This window comes from Eleginops maclovinus, chromosome 22, assembly GCF_036324505.1.
Source record: "Eleginops maclovinus isolate JMC-PN-2008 ecotype Puerto Natales chromosome 22, JC_Emac_rtc_rv5, whole genome shotgun sequence".
NCBI lineage: Eukaryota > Metazoa > Chordata > Actinopteri > Perciformes > Eleginopidae > Eleginops > Eleginops maclovinus.
Genome location: NC_086370.1, coordinates 13,502,561 through 13,524,396, shown reverse-complemented (window position 1 = coordinate 13,524,396; position 21,836 = coordinate 13,502,561). Strand labels below are relative to the sequence as shown.

General features: G+C 42.1%; 1 protein-coding gene across 1 annotated transcript; it reads right to left on the bottom strand.

Annotated features, from left to right (window-relative positions):
- Positions 1 to 20: 20 nt before the first annotated feature.
- antxr1d (ANTXR cell adhesion molecule 1d) lies at positions 21 to 20,758 on the bottom strand. The gene is made up of 18 exons (XM_063874791.1): positions 20,399 to 20,758; positions 16,496 to 16,567; positions 16,341 to 16,412; positions 15,962 to 16,043; positions 15,554 to 15,584; positions 15,399 to 15,472; positions 14,680 to 14,748; positions 14,503 to 14,583; positions 14,329 to 14,389; positions 10,258 to 10,356; positions 10,050 to 10,119; positions 6,534 to 6,612; positions 6,164 to 6,259; positions 5,755 to 5,793; positions 5,525 to 5,623; positions 4,990 to 5,154; positions 4,818 to 4,898; positions 21 to 1,228 (listed from the first exon to the last, which is right to left on the bottom strand). Exons 1-18 carry the CDS (start codon positions 20,563 to 20,565, stop codon positions 914 to 916), a joined length of 1,752 nt encoding a protein of 583 aa, XP_063730861.1. The 5' UTR covers positions 20,566 to 20,758; the 3' UTR covers positions 21 to 913.
- Positions 20,759 to 21,836: the final 1,078 nt, after the last annotated feature.

Genomic DNA, 21,836 nt, shown 5'->3' with positions numbered 1-21,836 from the left:
AATCACTTCCAGACAACATATAAAAAACATTGTTTAATGGAGACCAACACAAAAGGCTGTTATTAAAGAGATAATGCAAAGGATCATTTCAGTCAGTTAACGCAGTACAATAAACACTTTGTGCTATCTTTCACTTAATGCTAATAAGACCACAAATACATCTGATGCCAAGCAAGAATGCTTCCTAATATCCATCTTTATATTCCCCGTTCCTCAAATAAAAAAACTCAGAAACCCACCGACACTAAATAGAAAAAACAGATGCAGACAGGGCTTGTGTTATAATAAATAAACTATGGAGTAACTGCCCTGCAGTTGCAATAGTATCACTGAACCTTTACCCTAAAATATCACTAAAATGTAAAAAACAGTTTTTGTTTAGAAGGTAAAAATATGAAACTGTCAGATTTTTACTAAAGAAGTAAAAAAAAACAAAGCCAACATAAATGAAATTGCTATCATCTTTCTCTACATGCTGTATTTTCCTCTATCTCCTCGTTTGACGTTATTATCCTCTACCAACCCAAAGCAAACTATTTACCCTCATTCATACACTAATATAACTTTCATCAACACTTAAATCCTTTTTGTTGGATTTCAAAAAATGTTTGCACATCCTCTTACCATCACACCTAAGACTGTACACACATGCTTAATCAAGTAACTACATGCTTGTTGTTTCTATAATGTTTGCATTGTTTTACAAAGGTTTCCTTTTATGAAACTCAGTAGATTTTAGATCAGATAAATATATTTCTGCTGTCCAGCAACAAAGCACAGAGCTCCAACTCAGAGTGTCTGGCTTTTTAAGATTTAATGTCTCTGCTGTCTTCGGGATGAAAGACTGACATGGGTGTTTTATGGAATTAATTGATGTATCGCTTTGTTTAGTAGGAGGCCCCCTGGTTCATCATCAGAGCCTGGGTGGGGGTCGCGACGGTGGGGGTCCTGGTGGCCCTGGGGGTGCACGGGTTGGGGGTGGACCTGGAGGGGGTTGGTGAACAGGAGGGGGTACACGGGAGGGTGGCGTTGTGCGGGGCCCTCTCGACGGAGGCTTTGTTCGAGGGACAGAGTGGGACACAAGAGGTCGCTCTTCGGCGGGCTGAGGTTGAGGAGGAGGAGAAGGAGGAGGAGGCGCCCGGGAGGGAGAGTGATGTGTGCGAGGAGGAGCCCGGTTGTTCGGGGTGGATTCCCCATCTTTGACTCGTTGGAAATGAATACAGCGACCCTGCAAAACACACAGACATATCTTTTCAATGCAGAGTACAGATTTAAATGCCGTGCATCTCAATGAGCTTGTTAGATTCATCAGCCAACGTGGTGTGTGTGAGTCTTTGCCCAGCTCTAATGACAGAGGCGTTTGTGTCTGTGGATGGGACACAGAGCTGCTTCTGTCTTGTGTCCACACCTGCACTACAATAGCTATGATGCTAGCAAAGACAGGCACTGACAACATTATCACAGACACACACATGCTTTTGCAGTCTGCAGCTTCACCCATTTCCCCTCCTCTTCTGCAGGACCCTCTGCTATGACTTGGCCTCTTGATGCAGAACAGAAAGTGGTTTATGTATCTTATCTGGTTGACTTGTTGGGATGTAAAGAGGGGATTTCAATATCCCCACAATAGTTAACAGAGGCCCCATAGCGTTTTACATAATTTACAAGTCAGGGAGAATGGAACGCTTCTCTTATTGTTCTCATTGATGGTTTCCCCTGCATAGCATCTCTCTACAGACACACACACTAGTCTTGCTCAGTCAGTGTGTGTGAATGATGTAGAGTAGGTCGCTGTGTCACAGACCCTTGGTGGTCTGATTATAACACCTTATTAAACATAGAGGCCCTAAAGTCACACAGGGGCCAATAAGAGGACCGCAGCAGCACTAGCTTTGTGACTGAGGGGGCCTTTGTGCTTGTGTGTGTGTGTGTGTGTGTGTGTATATGAGGGGTGTGTAATTGATTGAGGGCCGCCCAGTTGGGGGGTGACTGCTTCGGTCTTGTTGCCCTACCGCGCTGAAAAGGCCAGTTTGAGAGCAGCAGAGCAGCAGCAATACACCAGTGAGAGCATATGGACACAATGAGAATACAAGCTCATGAATATGAGTGTGTTTGTGTGTGTGTGTGTGTGACTGTAAGCATGCCTCCACCAGAACATATGGCCTGGATGAAACCTCAGCCTCATGAACAACAGAAAGAGGGGCAGGGAAAGGTTAGGGGGCTGGCTGCAAGAGAGCACCAAAAACACAACATTGGTGTTGCGGTATAAAATATGCAAAAGAGAATATTTGTTGCACTTGATCTGTACGTTGATGAGGGGTCAGCCATATGCCACTTGTGATGGTCATTCTCCCCTTGTACCCCTTTGGCTGCGACATCTGTCACTTTTCCCTGTAAGTGATTGTTTACTTCAAACCCTTGAGTTCTTTCTAGGAGAAAAACAAAACCCATAAAATCCCTCCAGCATCTCTCTTCAAAACACTCCTCTAGCCTCTGTTTCTCCTTCTGAGCCGCAAGAGTTTGCCCTTACCTCAAAAATACACGTGCACACACAACGACACACTGACACACATACACAAAGCAGATACTTTGAGGCTGTTAACAGTGAGCACACATTTGTCAACATTATAGTACAGAAAATGTGAGAAAGATGAGAGTGGAGATGCACATCTGACCTGACAGCTCTGCCTGTCACCTCGCAATACAGCGGTCCACTCACATAAGGAAAATGCTCTATGTGTGAGTAAAACACTTCACAGACTCCATATGCTGCTCTGAAGCTTGGAATATTTAGATAATGTCCAGTTCACAGTGTATTCAAAAGGTGCTTTTTTTTCAAATGTATTTCAGGATTTGAAGTAATCCGTTTCTGATATTTCAACAGAAGTAAATACCATTTGTGGTGCTTGATCTATTTGACAAATTATAATTGCAAAATTCAACAAGTGATTGTTTTATCCTCAAGGGAGTAAGTGAGCCTTGAGTTTATGTTGTTTTGTCAACAAATTTGGCCCCACAAACATAAATTCCATTCATCTTGATTGAATTTGTTACACAACCCTCCTTAAACTTGAACTGTCTTCATGCTCAGATATAGAGGCAAATGAGAAAATCTGTTTGTTTTTGTAATTTGAATTAACTGAAGAAGGGGAGGTTCTGCTGCACTCGTTTGTGCTGCCTGTGTGTGAGGATGAAGGGATGGTGGCGGCCCTCTGGTCGGCTCTGCTGTGCTACAGGGCCATCAGACCCATCAGCTCTGGGGACAAAAGAAGGGAATCTCTTCTGTCACAATATGGCTCGTGGCCTTTCAACTCCCCATCTGTTTGTGTGACGCTCACTCTGGAGAGCTGACACACACACACACACACACACACACACACACACACACACACAGTGTGGCAAAAACTGGCAGCCCCGCTGATGGCCGTTTGCAGAGGCAGTGATGTAGGAGTAATGTGGGGAGAAAGCAGGACAGGCTCCTCCTGAGCTGCCGGACAACAACCTGCGTGGAGAGGTCTGATCCGTGCGAGTTATCACTGTGCTTTTTGCCACCTTGTTGGACTCTGTAACGCTGCTCTGCTGTGTGCCAATCAGCTGCAGTATCTTGCTTTTTCCGAGATTTCGATACTACTGCAGGGACTTCAGATCTGTGCCTGGCCTTTGTCATCGAGAAATCGTTAAATCATTTGTCGTCTTTCATGTCTGATATGGCTTTTAGCACCAGTTCTGAACAACTATCGGTTTTGCAACAAAAGGGGATCTTTTTCCCCGGTCTGAGAAGGGCCGTTTTTATTTTCCTCAGTTAATGACTCGTGAAGGGAATTCTGGGGGTCATTGTTGAAACACAGCACCACAAAGACTCCAGAAACTTCTGCCCTGACAGAGATTAATTGTTCTGCTTACATAAAAAGAAATCCAAGATGGAAAGAGAGGATCAAACCATTGAAGATGACCATTTTTATAGACTCTATATACAGTAGACACACACACACGCTGCTACTGTTACACAGTTCAGATGAATCATGCCTTTCAAAGAGCAAATCAATACATTAAACAGCGATTTGGCCTCTGCTATGAAACACGACAATGAAACCATTTACAACGGGGCAGCTGTTTCACCATGACAACCAGTATAATCATGAAAACATGTCGTTGGGGTTATGGGATGCCTTACACAGGGTCAAAGTTAGATAACAGGGGCTGCTCCGCTCTCTTGTCCTGTCACACACACAGTGATGTCATCATTAAGGACTTTTCAGTAGTAGCAGTTAAATAGATTTGGGGAATTTTAAGTGGAAATCAAACACAGTTACACATTTTTTTTAAATCATTATCACTTGAAAGTCAAGAGAGACGTGTTATTTGGAAACAAAATAAAACCAAGTCAATTCTCATAGGCCAGTACAGAAGAGTACAGTGCTCCTTGTGCGTGAACAATGGCAGCTTTGTTGAAGAGAGCGGTATCAGCAGCTCATTGACTCACTGTGTGTGTGTCAGTGTACGTGTGGAGTATCCGCACTGAGCTGCTGTGTTGAAGATAGTGCATGTTGCTCACTGACACATGTTGTCTTTATGCAATGTGACAGACAGAATGCGGATGCTCAATCGTTCCCCACACAGAGGGATGGAAAACACACTTAGACCTGTATCAACCAGTTCATATTTAGGTGGTTGTTACCCACAGAGCAATCCCAAAATGACACTTAATTACCAAATTATAGTTTTGTATTAGTCATCATGCCTGTTTTTGGCACATCAAATTATTATTATTATCTTGTAATTTTTAAGGTGAAAATGCACTTGAGTGTGAGGCTTACCTCATCTCCAGCCTGTGGTCTCATCAGAGATACTTGGTCGTAACCTCTCCTGAACAGAGCCAATAGAGCATCCAGCTTTCCCTGAGAGAAAAATAGTGTCAAACATTAATAGTTAAATAATACAACCTAAAAATACATGTTCATCTTTACGGTAATTGTTTAACAGACTAACCTTAATGGGTGAGTACCACCTCCTTGGCTCTTGCGGTCCGCTTCGTTGTTTTCGTGGTTTGGGCTCATACGGTTCAAATTCCTGATCTGGCATCTTTACAACTGCATTTTTAGGTTTGTCTAACTTTGCCCCTTCCTCGGTCGACCCCTTCTCTCCCCATCGCACCTGAGAATGACTCATTAGAAGGTTTCAAGGTTTCAAGGTTTCAAGGTTTTATTGGTCATATGCACAGCAGATACAGCGTATATGTTGGCAATGAAAATCTTATGTCGCGTGCTCCTCCAACAACTCAACATGCATGGTGCAAAAGATAAATAAAGTAGTGCAAAAAGAGAGAAGAATATTTACAATATTAACAATAAAGATTTGAGGATGTGAAATATATACATATGTGGAATACATTGAAAGTATTTAAATACTTTACACTGTTGAATGAGGAGGTATGGACAGATGCATATATTATGTATAGCAGATGTATATGGCGGTATGTCCTTTTAAGTGTTGTGTATGTATGTGTCTGTGTGAGCATACATACCTCCATGCGTTTGATGCCACCCACTCCTCTACCTCCATAGTATGATGCATCCACTGTGGGCCACCTCTTCTTGGGCATCCCATCCTCGTCGTCTGACTCCTTAGAGCGAGACACATACATGACACAGCACATTATCTCCTGAACATACTACTTTTGATATGAACAACAATACAACTCTATCAATAACATCAATAATAAGTGGTTATAATGACACAAAAAACAAGCCTTACTGGCACAGGGGGGGGAGGTGGTGGAGGTTCTTTGATCACCTGAAGGGAAAGGAAGAAATGCCATGAGGGAGCCAAATATATAATCAACAGTGGTGGGTACAGTGAACAAAAAAACAAAAAAACTAGTAAAAAGACTTCTTACATATTGTGTTTCGTCATAAATTGCAATTTTTTATATCAGTGTATTACAATCAAAAAGGTCCTCAACAGTTAATAATACATGTGAAGTGCATGTTTATCAGGAACCAGAACATTTAAACTGTTATTATCTATCAACCCAAAAAAAACCACTTTCACTTGTGTCATTACTTAATCATCAAAAGACAGGATGTGTGTAAATCTAATCCCTTACTACCCACCACTGGTAATTAACTCATGACCATACGTTTGCATCTGAAGTTCTTCTTACCAGAGTGCAGCAGAGAGGCCAGAACCACCACATCAGCAGCAGAGCCAACAACAGGAACACCACCAACAAGGATACCAGCACGATGGTGCCGTCAAACTGCACATAAACACAGAGTGACGGGAATGAGATTAAACTGGACTTAAAGACGATGGACGAGAAAAAAGGTGAAAATGAAAAGCTACTCACAGCCTCCTCTGATGACAGACACAACAGAGGAGAGCTCAGAGAGGAAGGAGAGAAGAAGAAGACTAAAGAACCAAGAGAAAATATAAGGGTGAAAGTTTATTCAAATAATACAGCATGCCAGAGGGAAATATAATCGTGTGTTTTTTTTGCGACAGAGCGGAATCTGCACACAGGATGTACTCACACATTCAGTGGTAGTGATGTGGACAGAGCTGGTGATGTAGGACAGGCCCTCATTCATGCTCACCTGCAGGTAGATCACCCTGGGAAAAAAACAACAACTTATGACTTGTTGTAGCGTCTAACACGAAATGCAAAACACTTACTAGACACTTTTGCGGTCTTTTTTCTGATACTGTACAAGTTGCCCGGGGTGTCAAACACATTCCTTCATCTACTATGTCCATACTTGCAGCAAAAACAGCATGCTGACATAGACACAAAACCAGAGGTTTTAAAAAGGTCAGACAGCTCTCCACCCTCAGAAGGAATCCTCTGTTTGGATCAGACTAAGACCTCTAATGTGGAAACCACAGACAGCTAAATCACTTCTTGTTCTCAAGAATTCAGGCTGATATCTGCAGCTAATTGCACAAAGACAGGCAGGGCATGGACAGGACACAGGAGTAAAAGTGTAGTCTAAGTTGGGTAGAGAGTGAGGTAGATGGAAGCAAAGATTGTACTGTATTGATGTGTGAGTGGAAAAAAGGTTCAGTAATTCAGGTGAAGGTTTAAAAAATAATGAAAATCACCATGTAACTTCCCCAGTAGAATGTTAACATTTGGACAATAAGGTTTGCACTACAACTTTTCTTAAATGTTACGTTTAAAAATGCAAACAAGGCATTTTTTATCAAACTAACCTTCTGTGATTTAAGGATAAACAGCCCCATTATACAAAGTGTACTAAAATGAACATCCAAATATATGTTTAGATGTTGTCTTCCCACCAGTCGGTAAGAGAAATCATGTAGCTGAAGCAAAAATAGGCAGAATGCCTGTAGTGTCTTGCCTTAAGAACAACAACAAGACACGTATCCAAGGTGGATACGCAGGCAGCTGGATTGTTGTTATAGGTTTGAGAAATAATTAAGAAAGGCTTCTTATGCTTTTCGGGGGGCAGAGACAAGGGGGGCATTGATCTCCAGGTTTAGATTTGAGGAGGGGGAGGCCACTGCAGGGTGGGGAGAGAGAGCAGAGGGGAGGAGGAGTGGGGGATGGTAAGAGGAGGGCCTTTCCTGTTCTACATCCCTTCAGCACAGTCCCTCCCTTCTGAGACCCCTTCTTCCCTTCCTCAATCACTGACTCTGTTTTCGCCTCCCCACCCTTCCTGTATCCTCTCCTTACCACTGTAGCTCGTTTCGTAACTCATGCTGACACTGACTTCAGAGGGGGAAATTGGCGGTGCAGGTGCCACTCACCCCCCCCCCCCCCCCCCCACCATTATATGGCCAGGCCTCCTTTCAGGCAGGCAGGGGACGCGGTGCTATCAGCTCCTCTCTGACAGTTAGATCTCAGCCCCTATCAATCATTAAAGTGCCCACTATATATGTCTTTGCCCCGTGTGGGGGAGCTGCATCTGGAAGGTTCCCAGTCAACATACATTTGTGTGACAGCAACGTCAATGACTTTATTATATGCGACAAGGCTTGGGTGGAGCAGGAGGTGAGTGAGGGTCTCTTTGGGGTTTTGGTGAAGAGGTGATGCTGGGAGCTGGAGTCTCTCCGACTTCATGCATAGACTTAACAACCCCAAAACTGGAAGCAGTTCACCTATAATGTGATCTGACATTTTTGGGCAGCAGCTTGTGATTTTTTTACATTACAAGTTTGTGAGAAGTGAAAAGCGTGGCAGGTGGCCAAAGACAAGCAAAGTGAACATTTTGCTTTGTAATCTGTTATCTATAATAAGTATGAAATCTCTACGCTATTAGCATTATTAGCACACATCTAGGTACCCAAATCTAATTTGATCACCCTGTGTTTTATAAAGCGCCTTTCATTTACTAATCACTTAATGATTCTGCCTCAGACAGATGCTGTGATGAATGACTTCAGAAGTTAAGCTTTGAAGTTTATCTTTGGCCTCAAAATTCAACTTATGAAAACACCAAGTGTTTAATTCTGAACAAGTCTATTTACTGAGGAAGGCTATGGGATACAGTTGAAGGCCTAAGAGGAATCATGCAAGTGGACGTTGTACTGAAACAAATCTAATCGTTTATATCTTTACAATGATAGATGGACAAATAGTTGGTGACATTACATGTTTTAAAATATAAAATTTGATGATCTTAGGTGATGAGATGGAGGACTGGGTTGAGCAGACTAAAACAGTACAGTTTTGGCATACAGCAGAACACAAAGGGACATCATAAATATATCAAACACCTGTCCAGCCTGTACAGTGGCACTCTCTCACTCACCTCACTACACATTTCCACATCTACCTGCCACTGTTGCACTGCAGCCCAGAACTCATAAGCCAGCTGTTGGCCTCCTCTGGGCCCTCCAGCCATTCACAGCTGACTTCCTCTTTAGAGGCACTTAGGATGATAAGGCAGTGGTGACTCTGCTCTAATGGTTTTCTGTAACATGGAAGGACTCCTCCTTCAGGCATCATTGCAGAGAGTAATGATGATTTTTGCTCTGTTCTCAGGAGGAGCAGCACACCCTGCAAGAAAGCCCTGCCAGCTACAACTATTGCTGGATTGTGAATGAGGCAAATTGACTTTTTTCCTGGTAGGATAATCCCAGATGTTAGCCATATCATTAACACTCATAGCTACTCTGAGCACAGAGCCATTGTTACTGGCATAAGTTTCACCTGTGCTTTTTCCACAAAGTCAAAATGTCTGCAGGGAAAACGGTCAATTGTTGCTGACTTTTTCTGATCCACTTGTATCCTCTGAGCGTTACACTTCCATTTCCATGCCACATCTGTAATAACATGCAGGTAAAATAATACAGTATGTGATTCTTAAATATTGCTGCTGCCACAGTGTGAAAACATTTAGTTTCTTTCCCCATCTCTGAACAGTACTTCCCCTTCAAAGCAGTACATTTCACAGGCAGACAAGACAAGCTCAAATCACGCTACAAATCTGAGTGACAGCAGCAAGACAGATGATGACTGGGAGGTGTCTGAAGCCGCAGGCTGGAGTGTATAATTATGTATGAGACTGAAGGCATTGGAGACGGGAATGCTGCTGGGCCTCGGTCCTCACCGAGCTTGGCCCGCAGCATCACTTTGCCTGCCCCGCAACAAACTTCTGCTCTGAAAGACCAACAGCCAAGCTGGAAGCCCTCAGAGGAAACTTTACACTGCCCCGCCGACTCCACTCACACTTTCTCTCTCCCAAAGTGTCAAACAGAGATTGGGATACATCACACAACACCCAAATACACAAACACACACACAGTTGCGAAGGTCCTCTCCAGCAGGCTCTCATTAAGTCGTGTTCCTGGGCTCTACTCCTGTTGTCCCCTTGTGATTGGTGTCTGGCTTCGTTAGCCGTGACAAACACTGATTGATCACAGACACTCAATGACTTTGGCCCTAATTTGTTCAAGGACAGCATTCTTCTGTGTCCATACAAAACTTGCGTGCAGCTGGCAAATATCTGGGCTCAGAGCGTTACAGCTGAACACGGAATGCTTAGCAACTGGACTGATGACTGAGTATGAGATGTGCAGCTTACCTCCCAACCTCCTCCACGACAGGAGCAGGACAGAGCAGGAAAGTATCTTCTATATCAGCCGGTCTCTCATCTGCACATGGAGACACAGTCACACTTTATGTAGGAGAAAATCTGCAGCCTTAACATTGTTCTCACATTTTTCTTAAATGCACAAACCAAACCAGATGATGCATTAAAATGCAAGCTTGTGTACGACTGCGTAACTTACCCACACTGTGTGTATCATTCAGTTTGAAGCTGCACAGCACCTGGTCGGTGTTTCTGGCATGGAGAAAGCCATTGCCTCTCACCACCACCTGGAAACGCTCTGAGGGACACAAAAAAAATGCAGTCACCATTATTAGCAATATCTGCATTCACACATACCAATAGTAAAACACATATTTTCTGCTGTATGTGAGAGATGTTAAAGATCAAAATCAGTCTCCTATTGTAGTTTACCAAGTAGACCAAAATTGCTAGCAGGCATGTCTTTTCTCTGATGTGTTCACTTGCGCATGCCTCATTTCCACTTGTTTATATTTGTGTGCTTGTGCGTGTATGTGTGGAAAGGCCATAACAAGCTCCAATAGCGCTAATGCTAAAAGTGCTGTAATTCACAAATGTGTGCCATGCAGTTGCCAGAAGGTGTGTGTGTGTGCGCGCGCGTGCGTGTGCATGCGTGCGTGTGTGCGTGCGGCTGACCTTTAGCTTCCCCCGGGCACTGCTAAAGCGCACTGACAGTGGCTTGCCAGCATATGCTGGAGTGTCTATGTGGCTGCTACCAAGCATATGTTAGAGAGCGGGGAAAACCACTTGCTTAAAAACATGCCTGCAGGGCTGTCAACAGCAAGGCACTGTCAAAATAGGTCTGACCTTACCTATGGCACCATTAACACATGTGGAATGCAATGTGGGATACATACTGTATGTGTATAGTGCCTTTTTGTTTTCAGAGGAATGTGTAAGCATGTGCATGTCTTCAGTAAGTGCAAGCATTTGTTTGAAGGTGCATATTTTGGTATTTGTTTCTGTGTGGTCTCTGGCTGTGCACTCAGCGTTCCTCTAGCATTATACTGGCTAACAGAACTGAGGGGTTGCCACACCTTTAACATTTAAAGCTCCAGCGTGAAGATCACTGGACAAAAACATCATGTTGGTGTATATGTGACAGTATGTTCCTTAAGGTCACACAAGCTGCTATAAAAAGCCAGAAATACAGACACACAAACAAGAGATAGTGCTAAGTGGAGAAAATAGAATTACTTTACATGTTTACAGATGCTGTAAAAATGTTTAAGAGTTTAGGTTTGCTATTGGAGGAGATCCAGGAAGACACGTTTTGATGTGCAAGAAAGATGGAAATACAGCTCTCAAAACACTAGGATTAGTTGTACATACAACATATATAATATGGTTATCAGATAACACATATTACCCAACACATTGCATTAGTTTGTGCAGAAAGTGCAGTGATCCAAACTCAGAAAGATAAAACCTTCAATAAACAAAAAAGCGTGTGCTTATTTACAGATGTTCAATGACTTGCAACTTCGATATGTTTACACACACACACCCACCCCCCCCCCCCCACACACACACACACACTAACTACACCATTATGACAGCCAAATTAATGTACCGTTAACCATATCCCATGTTTTCTCCCTCCTTCTTCCCTAATTCAACCACAAAACACAACCACAACACTCATTAATTACAACAATAAATAGCTATTATAATAAGTGTAATTGTATTTCTTTCACATTAACTATAGTTAATAGTTTATGTGGTTTGCAGCCACAACAATGCCCCACTTAATTGGTGGGTTTAACGTTAATTATTATTATTGCTTAGTGCTGTGGCTGCTTCAGCTGTCACCCCCCCTATCATGCAATGTTACCATCAAAAAGCATAAACTGCACTGTGACAGGGCGGATGTGCACATGAGTGATTCATTTTCTCAGCTATTTTTTTTAATTTAATCTTTGCTTTTATCACATTAAGTCAAGTACATTTTCAAGTTGAGTTGACTAAAACGCTAGGCAATTTAGTCTCATCTCAGGCAAAGAAATAAGAAACTATTTTATTTAGTTTCGGTCACTGTTGAATTTAAAATTTTAACCTTTATCCACAAGATAAATGTACTGTACACACACAAAAAAACAAAACATTTGGAAATGGCACAGGGCAGATTTTACTCCAATAACACCTCTCTAATTGCAGACTAATAATGGTCCTTATTTTAGAAAATTAAATCTGAAATAAAAATGTATTAAAGTTAATATGTAACAGTTTAGCATCTATGAAAATCTCAAAATACTAAATCCTGAGTCAGTTTGAACAGTTAATTATTCATTGCCATTGATGGGTAGAGAATGAAAATGTCTCAATCTGAACATCTTCACACACCCTGACACACACCAAGGCTTGATGGGCTAAAAGGTCAGTGCTGTCAGACACATGGTGGGCAGGGACTGGTGGTGCCCTGCTGACATGTACAACACATGCTCCTGCCCTCTCCTCTCCTCTGTGGCCACATGTCCATTTACATCTACACCTGAGCGTTTGACAAGAATTAGATTTGTATGAATGTGTGTCTATGTGCAACTAAGCACACATTCATGCATGTGTGTTTCGTGTGCGTGGAGAATATGGGCTACGGCTTGTCCGAACGGCGGCTCTTCAATCACGTTAGTGCGACGGGACAGTGAAGGGCAGGGAGGGGCGAAGGAGGGCAGAACAACAGGGAGGAAAGGGTCAGACGTTAATGAAAGCAGCAATCTCTGCTGTCATGTTAGATCTAAGGCCCAACTCTCACTGTCCTCTCAGTGCGTGTGTGTGTGTGTGTGTGTGTGTGTGTGTGTGTGTGTGTGTGTGTGTGTGAGAGAGAGTCGGGGGGGGAGAATCATTGCTGTCATGTCTGATATTGAGGCCCAACGTTCACTGTCCGGTCTGATGGCCTGTTTGCAGGCAGCTCGTTCTGGTCACTTCATATCAACGTGAGGGACATGTTTGTACGTGTGTGTGTGTGTGTGTGTGTGTGTGTGTGTGTGTGTGTGTGTGTGTGTGTGTGTGGGTGTGTGTGTGTGTGTGTGTGTGTGTGGGAGCTGACTAAAGAACATCTTAACGTATGTGTGCATTTGTGTAAAGCATGTCTGTTGTGTGAATATGCAAGGAGACGGAGAGAGGGATTGTCACAATACCTATGCAATATGTCAGTATGTAAGTACACGTAAATGCATCACTGTGGATGGATGTGGAAATAAGGTTATATTAAAGCTTCTCCTACTAAATTTTGCTTGACAAAAAGATTATATCACATTATACTGCAAGAATAAGCTTTGAGCAAGGCACAGACGCTATTCTTTCTTTACAGAAAGTTAAAGCAAAATAATATAAGCTGTAAAATATTCAAACACATCCTGTCACAACAAAGGCTTTTCCTTGGCCGCACACTATAAAGCATCAGCACATTACTATCTTTGTCCTTCATTAATTAGTCCAGAATCAGGCCTTGGTTTAAGTGGGTCTTTGGTTTCTTAGTTCACTGACCATTAGGCTGTTCATCAATCGAATAATAAATGAGACTGTTGGAGAATATTTGGGCACATGTCTAGTGACACACTGGACTCTGGCAAAAGGCCAGTAATTATCTCATGGGGGCTACTCTTCCTCGTTTTTGTCCTCTCAAGGCAATATGTTCATTGCAGTAAAACAATTTCTCCTCCTCTCCTGTCCACATACTTTCCCTTTTTCATATTCCCTAATGGATGCTAATCTCCATCAGTTGTCCTGGTAGCACTGCCGCAAATGCACTCTCTTAAGTGCGTCCTAATAAGGTCATGTCAGAGCTCATCCATCCTGCTGGCTACACATAACAGCTCTCTCTCCCTCCCCGTCTCTCTTACTTCCTGAAAATGCAGTCCAGACGCAGGAAAGCTGGGCATGGAAGAAGAGTTAAGAAGCAGGACAGGGTTGAAACCGCCTTTTACATATACGATGTGGCAAACTAGGCCAGAGAAGCAGCCATGCTTAAAGATTCACGGCTAATTCCTCTGACCAACACCCGTCCCCCCCTCCCTCCTTTTCGCACACACGCTGTGCTGAAGCGGCTATGCTAATTTCCCCCGGCCGTGAATGACAATACGCTCTCTGTCACTCCGCGGTCACAAGCGTCTATGCGATAACTCAACCTCATGTTCCTCTCCAGAGGCTTTGGATGACTGTCATCTGACACAAACACAAACCTAGACTACCTTCTGCCTTGAAAAGGAGGGGGAAGCCCTGCCTTTCTTACCTCCTGCACACACACTGGACGGCTCGGCCGCTAGAATCTCAATGCAGGATTTCTTGATGATCTGAGCGATAAGACAAAAGGAAAAAAAGGTCACAAGACAATTTACTCACATAGATTGTGTCTGTCTCTGTATATCGAAGAGTCTGTATACATGAGGTTATTTATGTGTCATACCGAGTCAATAATTCCCCTCAGGGCTTGGAAGCCTCCTGTTACAGGAAACACATGTTCCACAGTGTCTGCAATAGTGGCAAGCTAGAAGAACATACAGGCACAGAAAGAAAAATAATTTAAATTCATTTGCTTTTTCATGTATTTGCAACATATTCACTATCCTTCGGTGGATACTACCTGAGTCTTGTTGAATTCTTTGACCCCTACACAGTAAACAATGGCTCCCATTGACCTGGCCCTCTGTGCCTACAAAAAAAGAACAGATAAACATAAAAAAGTGATCTTGAAGAGACTCTGGATTATTTTGTGGGGGAGACTTTCTCAGTCACCACAGTATAACTTTTAGACTGAAGCTTGACAACATGATGTACATTAGCTCAAAAGTAACATATCTAAAAACACCACCACAAAGGTTTGTTAAATTCCAATTAGCAGCATTTGTCTCTGGGCTATGTTAAACTCTTGAAATTTTCCTATTGATTTTTTTTCTTGCACTTGTTAAAAACCTTAAACCTTGTTGGCCTGTAAGTTACTGTCTATGTTAGCCCAAAAGGCATTTGTATTGTAATAATTATCTTCAATAATATGTTTTACTATCCATACTGATCATCATTATTATTGCACTTTCTTTAGTTTTAATCCTCTTAATGTTAGCTATCTGTGAAGAGTAATCTAAAAATGAGTATTTGACAAATTACACTTTTGTATGTACAATTTACAATCACAAAAAAAGCACTGAATTCATAAATGATGATCCATTGACATGGACATGGTGCCACTAAACACTAACTTGCCCACCAGTGTGGAAACATTTGTAAGTGACTTTGATCTAAAATCTTTTAAATAACAGTCTTTCCTCCTCAAACCTCTGTATACAGTATAGTAACCCATCTTACCTCTCGCTGAGCTGTATCAAACTGCCACTCGTTTAGTTCTCCATCGGTCAAAGCGATAATCACGCTGGCTGTCCCTGTAGGACACAAAACGTTCACCTTCTCTGGAACATCATACTTAATGTAGTCTAATGTAATAAGCATTAATCAGGGCTAACCTTGCTTCTCTTGATGAATCTGCGCATTAGCCTGCAATTGCAAAGAAGGTGTTTGTTAAGATCCTGAGTTCAGTTAAATTGAAGTACATTTGACAACGCAATAACCCCTATCCTACACCTGATCAAACATAGATCTCATGTAATTAAATCTTGAACCACCAAAACATGTTTCTCAACCAAGACTAAATCAAGGTGTGGAATTATGCTTCATTTATTTTGCCTCACTTAAAATACAGTTTCACAAAGCTCAGCAGTTTCAAGAAGCAGCAAGTCATGATGCTGATGATCTGAGGCACTCATCATACTATCAGATTGGCCCCAGTACCAGCCGCCAGGCTCTATTTATGCACAGTGGACATTTTCCAGAATAAAACATAGTGAATGCTGGTTGAGCACATGTGTTCTTACCATCTCCAAGCCTAAGTTCATAAATGTGTCTCCTCCAGGGACAACTGTACTCAAAGCTTGTAAGCCTCCAGTGATGGCCTCCCTGTAGAGTGAACAGACAAAATAAGTCTTAAGGAATCAGCTTTTAGCAAAAGAAATGAAGAAAGGTTTCCCGTATACAGTTAGGAGGAGAGAGGTAATACTGGATGGATTTGTGTGCAAGTACATCCTGAGTTGCAGGACAATCTGTTGAAAAAAATTGAGAGGTTTTGAAAACCCAAGATAAACACAACAAGAGAGGGCATGTTAAATACTGGGGACGTGTAGTGCAGGGGGCGGGGGGGGAAACCCAGACAGGAGAGATGGTACGTTTCAGGTGTTATTCAGATGCGGGCCTCACCTGTCCTCTGTCAGTTTTAGGATAATTTTTCCGTGTGTGGAGAAGACGATGAAGGACATTCGCAGCATGGGGCTGCAAAAACACAGTTGTTTTAAATTAACACAAGCAAAAACAGAAAACCCCCACATTCTTTAAATTACCAATACTGCTTGTACCTGATGAACTTCTTCGCCAGCTGCTTCACAAAAGAGAAAATCTCTATCCAGTGATTCTTCACACTTCCAGATCTGTAAAAACAACGAGAACATGAATGTATCAGAGAGAATGTGATGTTACCAGGGATGACTCATTATTATTAACCACATTACGCAGTATAAAGATTTGTGGCCAAACTTTTGAATGGATTGCAATGAAAATTTGGATAGACATTCATATTGATCTGTCATACCTTTAATGATCCGTAAACTTACTTTAACATTTAGAGTTGTTAAAAAAGTTGGTTTATAGAACATACATCAAAAAGTAACAACAACTCCATTAGCATAACTGTACTTTCATGTTAACAGCTAATAAGCTAGTGTTGGCATGCTAACATACTTCGATAGTGAAAATATAAACAAAAGGTCACACTCAACATCATGTTAGCAGTGTCATTGAGAGTATTTTAGCATGTTGACCCCAGCATTTAGCTCACAAAGCCACTAAAAACTGTTGCTAACACAGAAAAAACCTCATCTTTACCTCATCAAACTTCTTAAGCCCCCATTTAACTTCACAACAAAGGAAAACCCTAAGCAAGAGTTTAGCGAATCACTAATAATTTGTAAAAATACAAATCCATGTCTGAATAACGCCATCACTTTATATAGGTTTAGATTAAAAGTAGTGTAGGTCTAGAGGACTTTCCTCTCGTTGCTCCGTCACTTTCCATTAGTTCGGACAGTAACTTGTGAGCGGTGAGAGCTGCTGGTTAACCGGCAAAATGCTGCTGTGTACATGACAGTGTCCTTAATGAAGCCCAGTCCCAGGGGGCTGCTAATGGGGGCTAATTGCTGCTGGGCCAGAGGGTTGAGGTTAGACAGGGACAGATGTAGCAGTCCGCCTCTAGCAGGGACCATGTAGCAGGCAGCTGGTCTGTGGGTCCGTGTGCGTGTGTGTGTGTGCGCTGAGTATCTGTGTTTATGTGATTGTGCATGTGTGTGTGACTGTGAGGAGGAACAGATGGTCCCAGCGAGCACAGCCAGTCTGACAACAGGTTGGCAGTAAGCAGAGTGAAAAGGCTGCGACATGAACAACAGGGATGCAGGAGTAACACCCAGCATGGGGTAAATGTGAGTGTGTGTCAGACTGTATATGGCGAGTGTCTATTGAAGGACACAACATCAAACATCAAAAGGCATTACGTGTGTGTGTGTGTCGGTCTGTCTGTCTGTCTGTGTGTAACAGGGTCATAAACAGAGAGAAAGTCTGAGCTGCTTAGACTCCGGATGGCTCCTTTGTACTCCTCATTTAACCAGCCGCTTCCTGCTCCACTCCATACTTTTCCCTACAAGGGAGGGCAGGATAAAACCCTGATCCAGGCAGAGACTCCTGGAGGAATAATTCTCCCCCTTTAAAAAAATCCTTTATCTCAACAGTCTCAGAGTTTAGCAATACACAGACACAACAAAAGCTCCGTTTATGAAACTAAAAGTCCGTTCCTATGTTAGATGATGATTATTTATTGGTCAAATCAGAAAAACCTGAAAAATAACAAATCACTTTTCACTAGAATAAAACAACCCCTCCTGACTGTATGAATGAAACTATTTCTTCTAAATAATATACCATCAAACTATTTCAGCAAATAGTTGGCTCCTTTCTAACTGCAGTCCTGAATATTTAGGCAGATTTTGTTGAGAAAAATAGATCAGTCTAAAGAAATCTCTGATCTGAACCTACCCATAAAAAACACCTATTATTCTATTTGTGGGAAACCAGATAGGGAGGAAAAGTGCAGCCTGGTACTTATTGTGGGTCAGACATGGAGGGTAGGAATGTTTTCTAATGTTCATTATGTTTCTGATGGAGCACACACACATTCTCTACCCAGCATGCCTCATAGCCTTCTGGACAGTAAAGCCAAAGCAAAACATGTGGATGAGACAAACAGTGAAGATGTGAAGATCAGTTTAGACAGATAAAAACATCCCTTATGCAAGTTATGCTCTGTTCTCCACCACTGTAGATTATATTAGGTCACTGGATGGCATTTAGGATCTGGAAAACAGTCAAAAAAACGGTGCCAACTTGGCGAGAAAGAGCATAATCTTCCTGAAGGCTTGCTGAAGCATGCAGGTCCAGACAGTCAAACAAACAGCAGCGTACCAGAGGCTTGGCCATGCGTGACAATGCCACACTCCCGAGGCTCCACTGAAACTTTCAGGAACAAACAGTAAAGACTAAAGAGTGGATGACATGATGTTTGCCGTGGACATCCGAAAGATCATCCAATGTGTTGAAACCAAGGCACAATAGCACTCCTGCTCATAGCTGTGCAGCAAAGGGTAACTAAGGACCATTACCTCACTGTATATCCCAAAAACGTGACACACAGATACCAAAGTGTTTATCAGCTTCACTGTAAATCAATGTTCTCTGTCTAATTTTGTGATACTAAGCTGTTATTCTTCCAAAGAGACAGGACAACAAATTCAACTTTAAATTTTTTCCTTGCCGTTCTATCTCTCTCTGTCTCTCTATGCTCACTTAGCATGTTTTGACATGTCTGATGGTTTTGTGTCCACAAGCTTATTCTCACCTTGCAACTCAAGCCAAGATAGGACAAAAATGTCAATTATAACTTCTGTGCAGCTATAAACGGCAGCACAGTCTGCACAGAGCTTGCACGTGGACAATTACTGGAATGGTCATTCTTACACAGCCCAAAAACATGCCATTATGAGAGGTACAGTTGTTGATGCTGTAAGGTGGCTCGGTGAATCCCTCTAAGCTTACACGTTGTGGAAGATATTCAAAGACTGATACAGCATAAGTCTGAGAATGGGAAAAAGAAGATATGAACAGGGTCACGGGTATCTTGGTTGCCTAAAGGTCCACAAGGTGTTTTATTCAAATCAGGCTCTCCTCGTCTCACGCCTCATTTCTTGTCAACCCTCTACTGGCTCATATCAAAAAACACAAACAAGCCCAAGAAAACTTGATTTAAGCTTTTATATTCTGTCAGATAGGAGGTTGAATTGTCTACTGTAGGTGTCACCCTGGATTATTAAAGAGCCAATTAAAAAGAAAATGCAAGTCAAGCTTTGGATACACACTTTCCAAAAATATGTTATCATTTTGCAATCCAAATATTTTTCTTACAGATGAATATAGCCTCATGTAGTATGAAATAATCATGTTATAGTCAGTGACAATCATTAATTACAATTTATGCCTTATAAATTGGTGCCAATATACATGTCATTTAACTAGATCTGAAATCAATCTCTGCAGAAAACAATGAACAATGGGCTTTGCTTCTGATCACTACATTGCCTTTACAGGATACAATCGGCCCACAGTGAAGGGAGAGAAGAATAGTTTAGGGATCACAGGCTGCAAAGCTGTGGGGCTGCTGCTGCTGCTGCTGCTGCTGCAGCTGTGTCCGCAGGCGTCATCAGCCTGAAACTCTATCCATCCTGCTCGCCCTGCCCACATCCCGTGGGTAAAAGCTAGATCTGTTTTGCTCTCCACTTTGAACCGGACGAAAAGAAATGAAAATATAAGCATTCCCCTGAGAGAGAAATGTTCTCCCAATTTCAAGTACAACGGTATAGGCTGCATGCGAAAACACACTTAAACGTAAAAACACTTAGGGTAAAAAAGTTTTGGACGTAGTATCCGTGATCAATTAAACACGAACAGCTATATTTTAGAAACAGATTATGTGACACAAAAGCAAATTGATAAAAGCTGAACTTCCCAGCCCACACTTGTAGGTTGCTTTTCACAAGTACCGTTACAACAACAGATTGAATCTGACGGATGCGCTCCGCGTTTCCAAACCACTGGGCGGTTGCATGGCAATGTGCAGCGATGGGAAAGTAACAAAGCCATAAATATTATCGGACACTCACTTGTCCAGGACAAAATAGAGGTCGAAGGCGCCCTGACAGGACCTCTCCTCCTCCTCCTCCTCCTCCTCCTGTTGCTCTCCCTGCAGCTCTCCTTTCACCGAGACACCGAGGAAGAAAATTCCCAGCAAAGCCAAGGCGAGGAACATGCGAGTCTGTGTCCTCGCCATCTTTCCCGGTTCCTGTTGACTGGTTCAAACCTGTGACAACTAAAGAGCTTCACATTCTCTCTCTTATCATCTGTTTCTGAAACCTGTGTGTCTGTAACGCGTTAATTTCTCGGTGTTCCGTCCTGGTGGGTTGACTGCACTCAACCCACAGGAGCGTTGTTCAGTTTAAGCCGGGCACTCCAAGTCTTTCAGCTGAGAAAAAAAAAAAAAAAAAAATACTGGAGCAGGGCAGGATGGAGGAGAGGAGCGACACCCGAGGAGAAATACAAAACTCCACTTTAACAGATATTTTTTGTTAGGCATTAACCTACTGTCTGGGTAGGATTAGCCTAAATACATTTGAGAATGAGAAAAATGTGTTTACCCTTCGTAGAAAATCTGTCTGATTTTTGTTTGCTCATGAGCCATCAGATGACCAAAATCAGCAGATAAGATCCAATACATTTATGTTCACGTCCTTTAAAACTGAAATTCTCCTCAATTTTGCTCTGGCTTATAGTAATTGAAGTTTTGTTTAATTAAATTAACATGGTTAAAAAGTGTGATATTTAATACCTTTAGTACTTTGTTTTGAATAATCCATCATTATTTTGGTTGTTTAAGCCTTGAAATGTGTCTGTTGTCTTTCTCTGTAATGGCAAAGGAATTTTACCCTCAAATGAAAAACAGAGGAACTAGAAAGACAATTTAATTATAGGGCCATAATGCAAATGGGAGCAAGGCAGGATGTAATGTGAAAGGTTAACCAGGCTTTCAAAAATACTATCATCCAATTTCACAACAAAATGTGAAAAAATGTTTTCAGACATTAATATTATATTTGTTTTATAAAAGCCTCTATAGTGTAAATGTAGGCTAGTGTAACCAGACCCGAGGAGTCCACTCTGAAAGCTTTTATGTGTTCTCACTTCATTACAGAAAGTTGGCTCGATTACCACCAGGACATTTACCCAACCCAAAGCTTTGATGCAGAATAATCCATTAAATGCTCATTAGACAGAAACATTTACTTAATGAATTATGCATTTGCCCAGTGGCAAACCCACACTACATTGCATTATGTCATGTAATAGTTGCCAGTTTTACAATTTCCAATTGCTCACATTAACCAGGACTACCGTGTGTAACTCGTGTGTAGCTGGATGTACTGTTTCAAGTAAAGTAAAAAACAAACCTCTCGGAATCCCACATAGCGTGTATAGACTATAGTCTGAATATCTGTTGTGCAAAGTACAATTAGTGGAGTGACTGACATTTAAACCATAAGGACA

Bases quoted from the DNA above. Each gene is read 5' to 3' on its own strand.
- antxr1d (XM_063874791.1), bottom strand. From the start codon at position 20,565: ATGGCGAGGACACAGACTCGCATGTTCCTCGCCTTGGCTTTGCTGGGA. The intron at 10,357-14,328 runs GTAAGAAAGGCA...TGTGTCCCTCAG, and splicing joins GTCCAGTGTGTGTGCAGGAG to AGCGTTTCCAGGTGGTGGTG. The intron at 5,155-5,524 runs GTATGTATGCTC...AGTCATTCTCAG, and splicing joins GTGGCATCAAACGCATGGAG to GTGCGATGGGGAGAGAAGGG.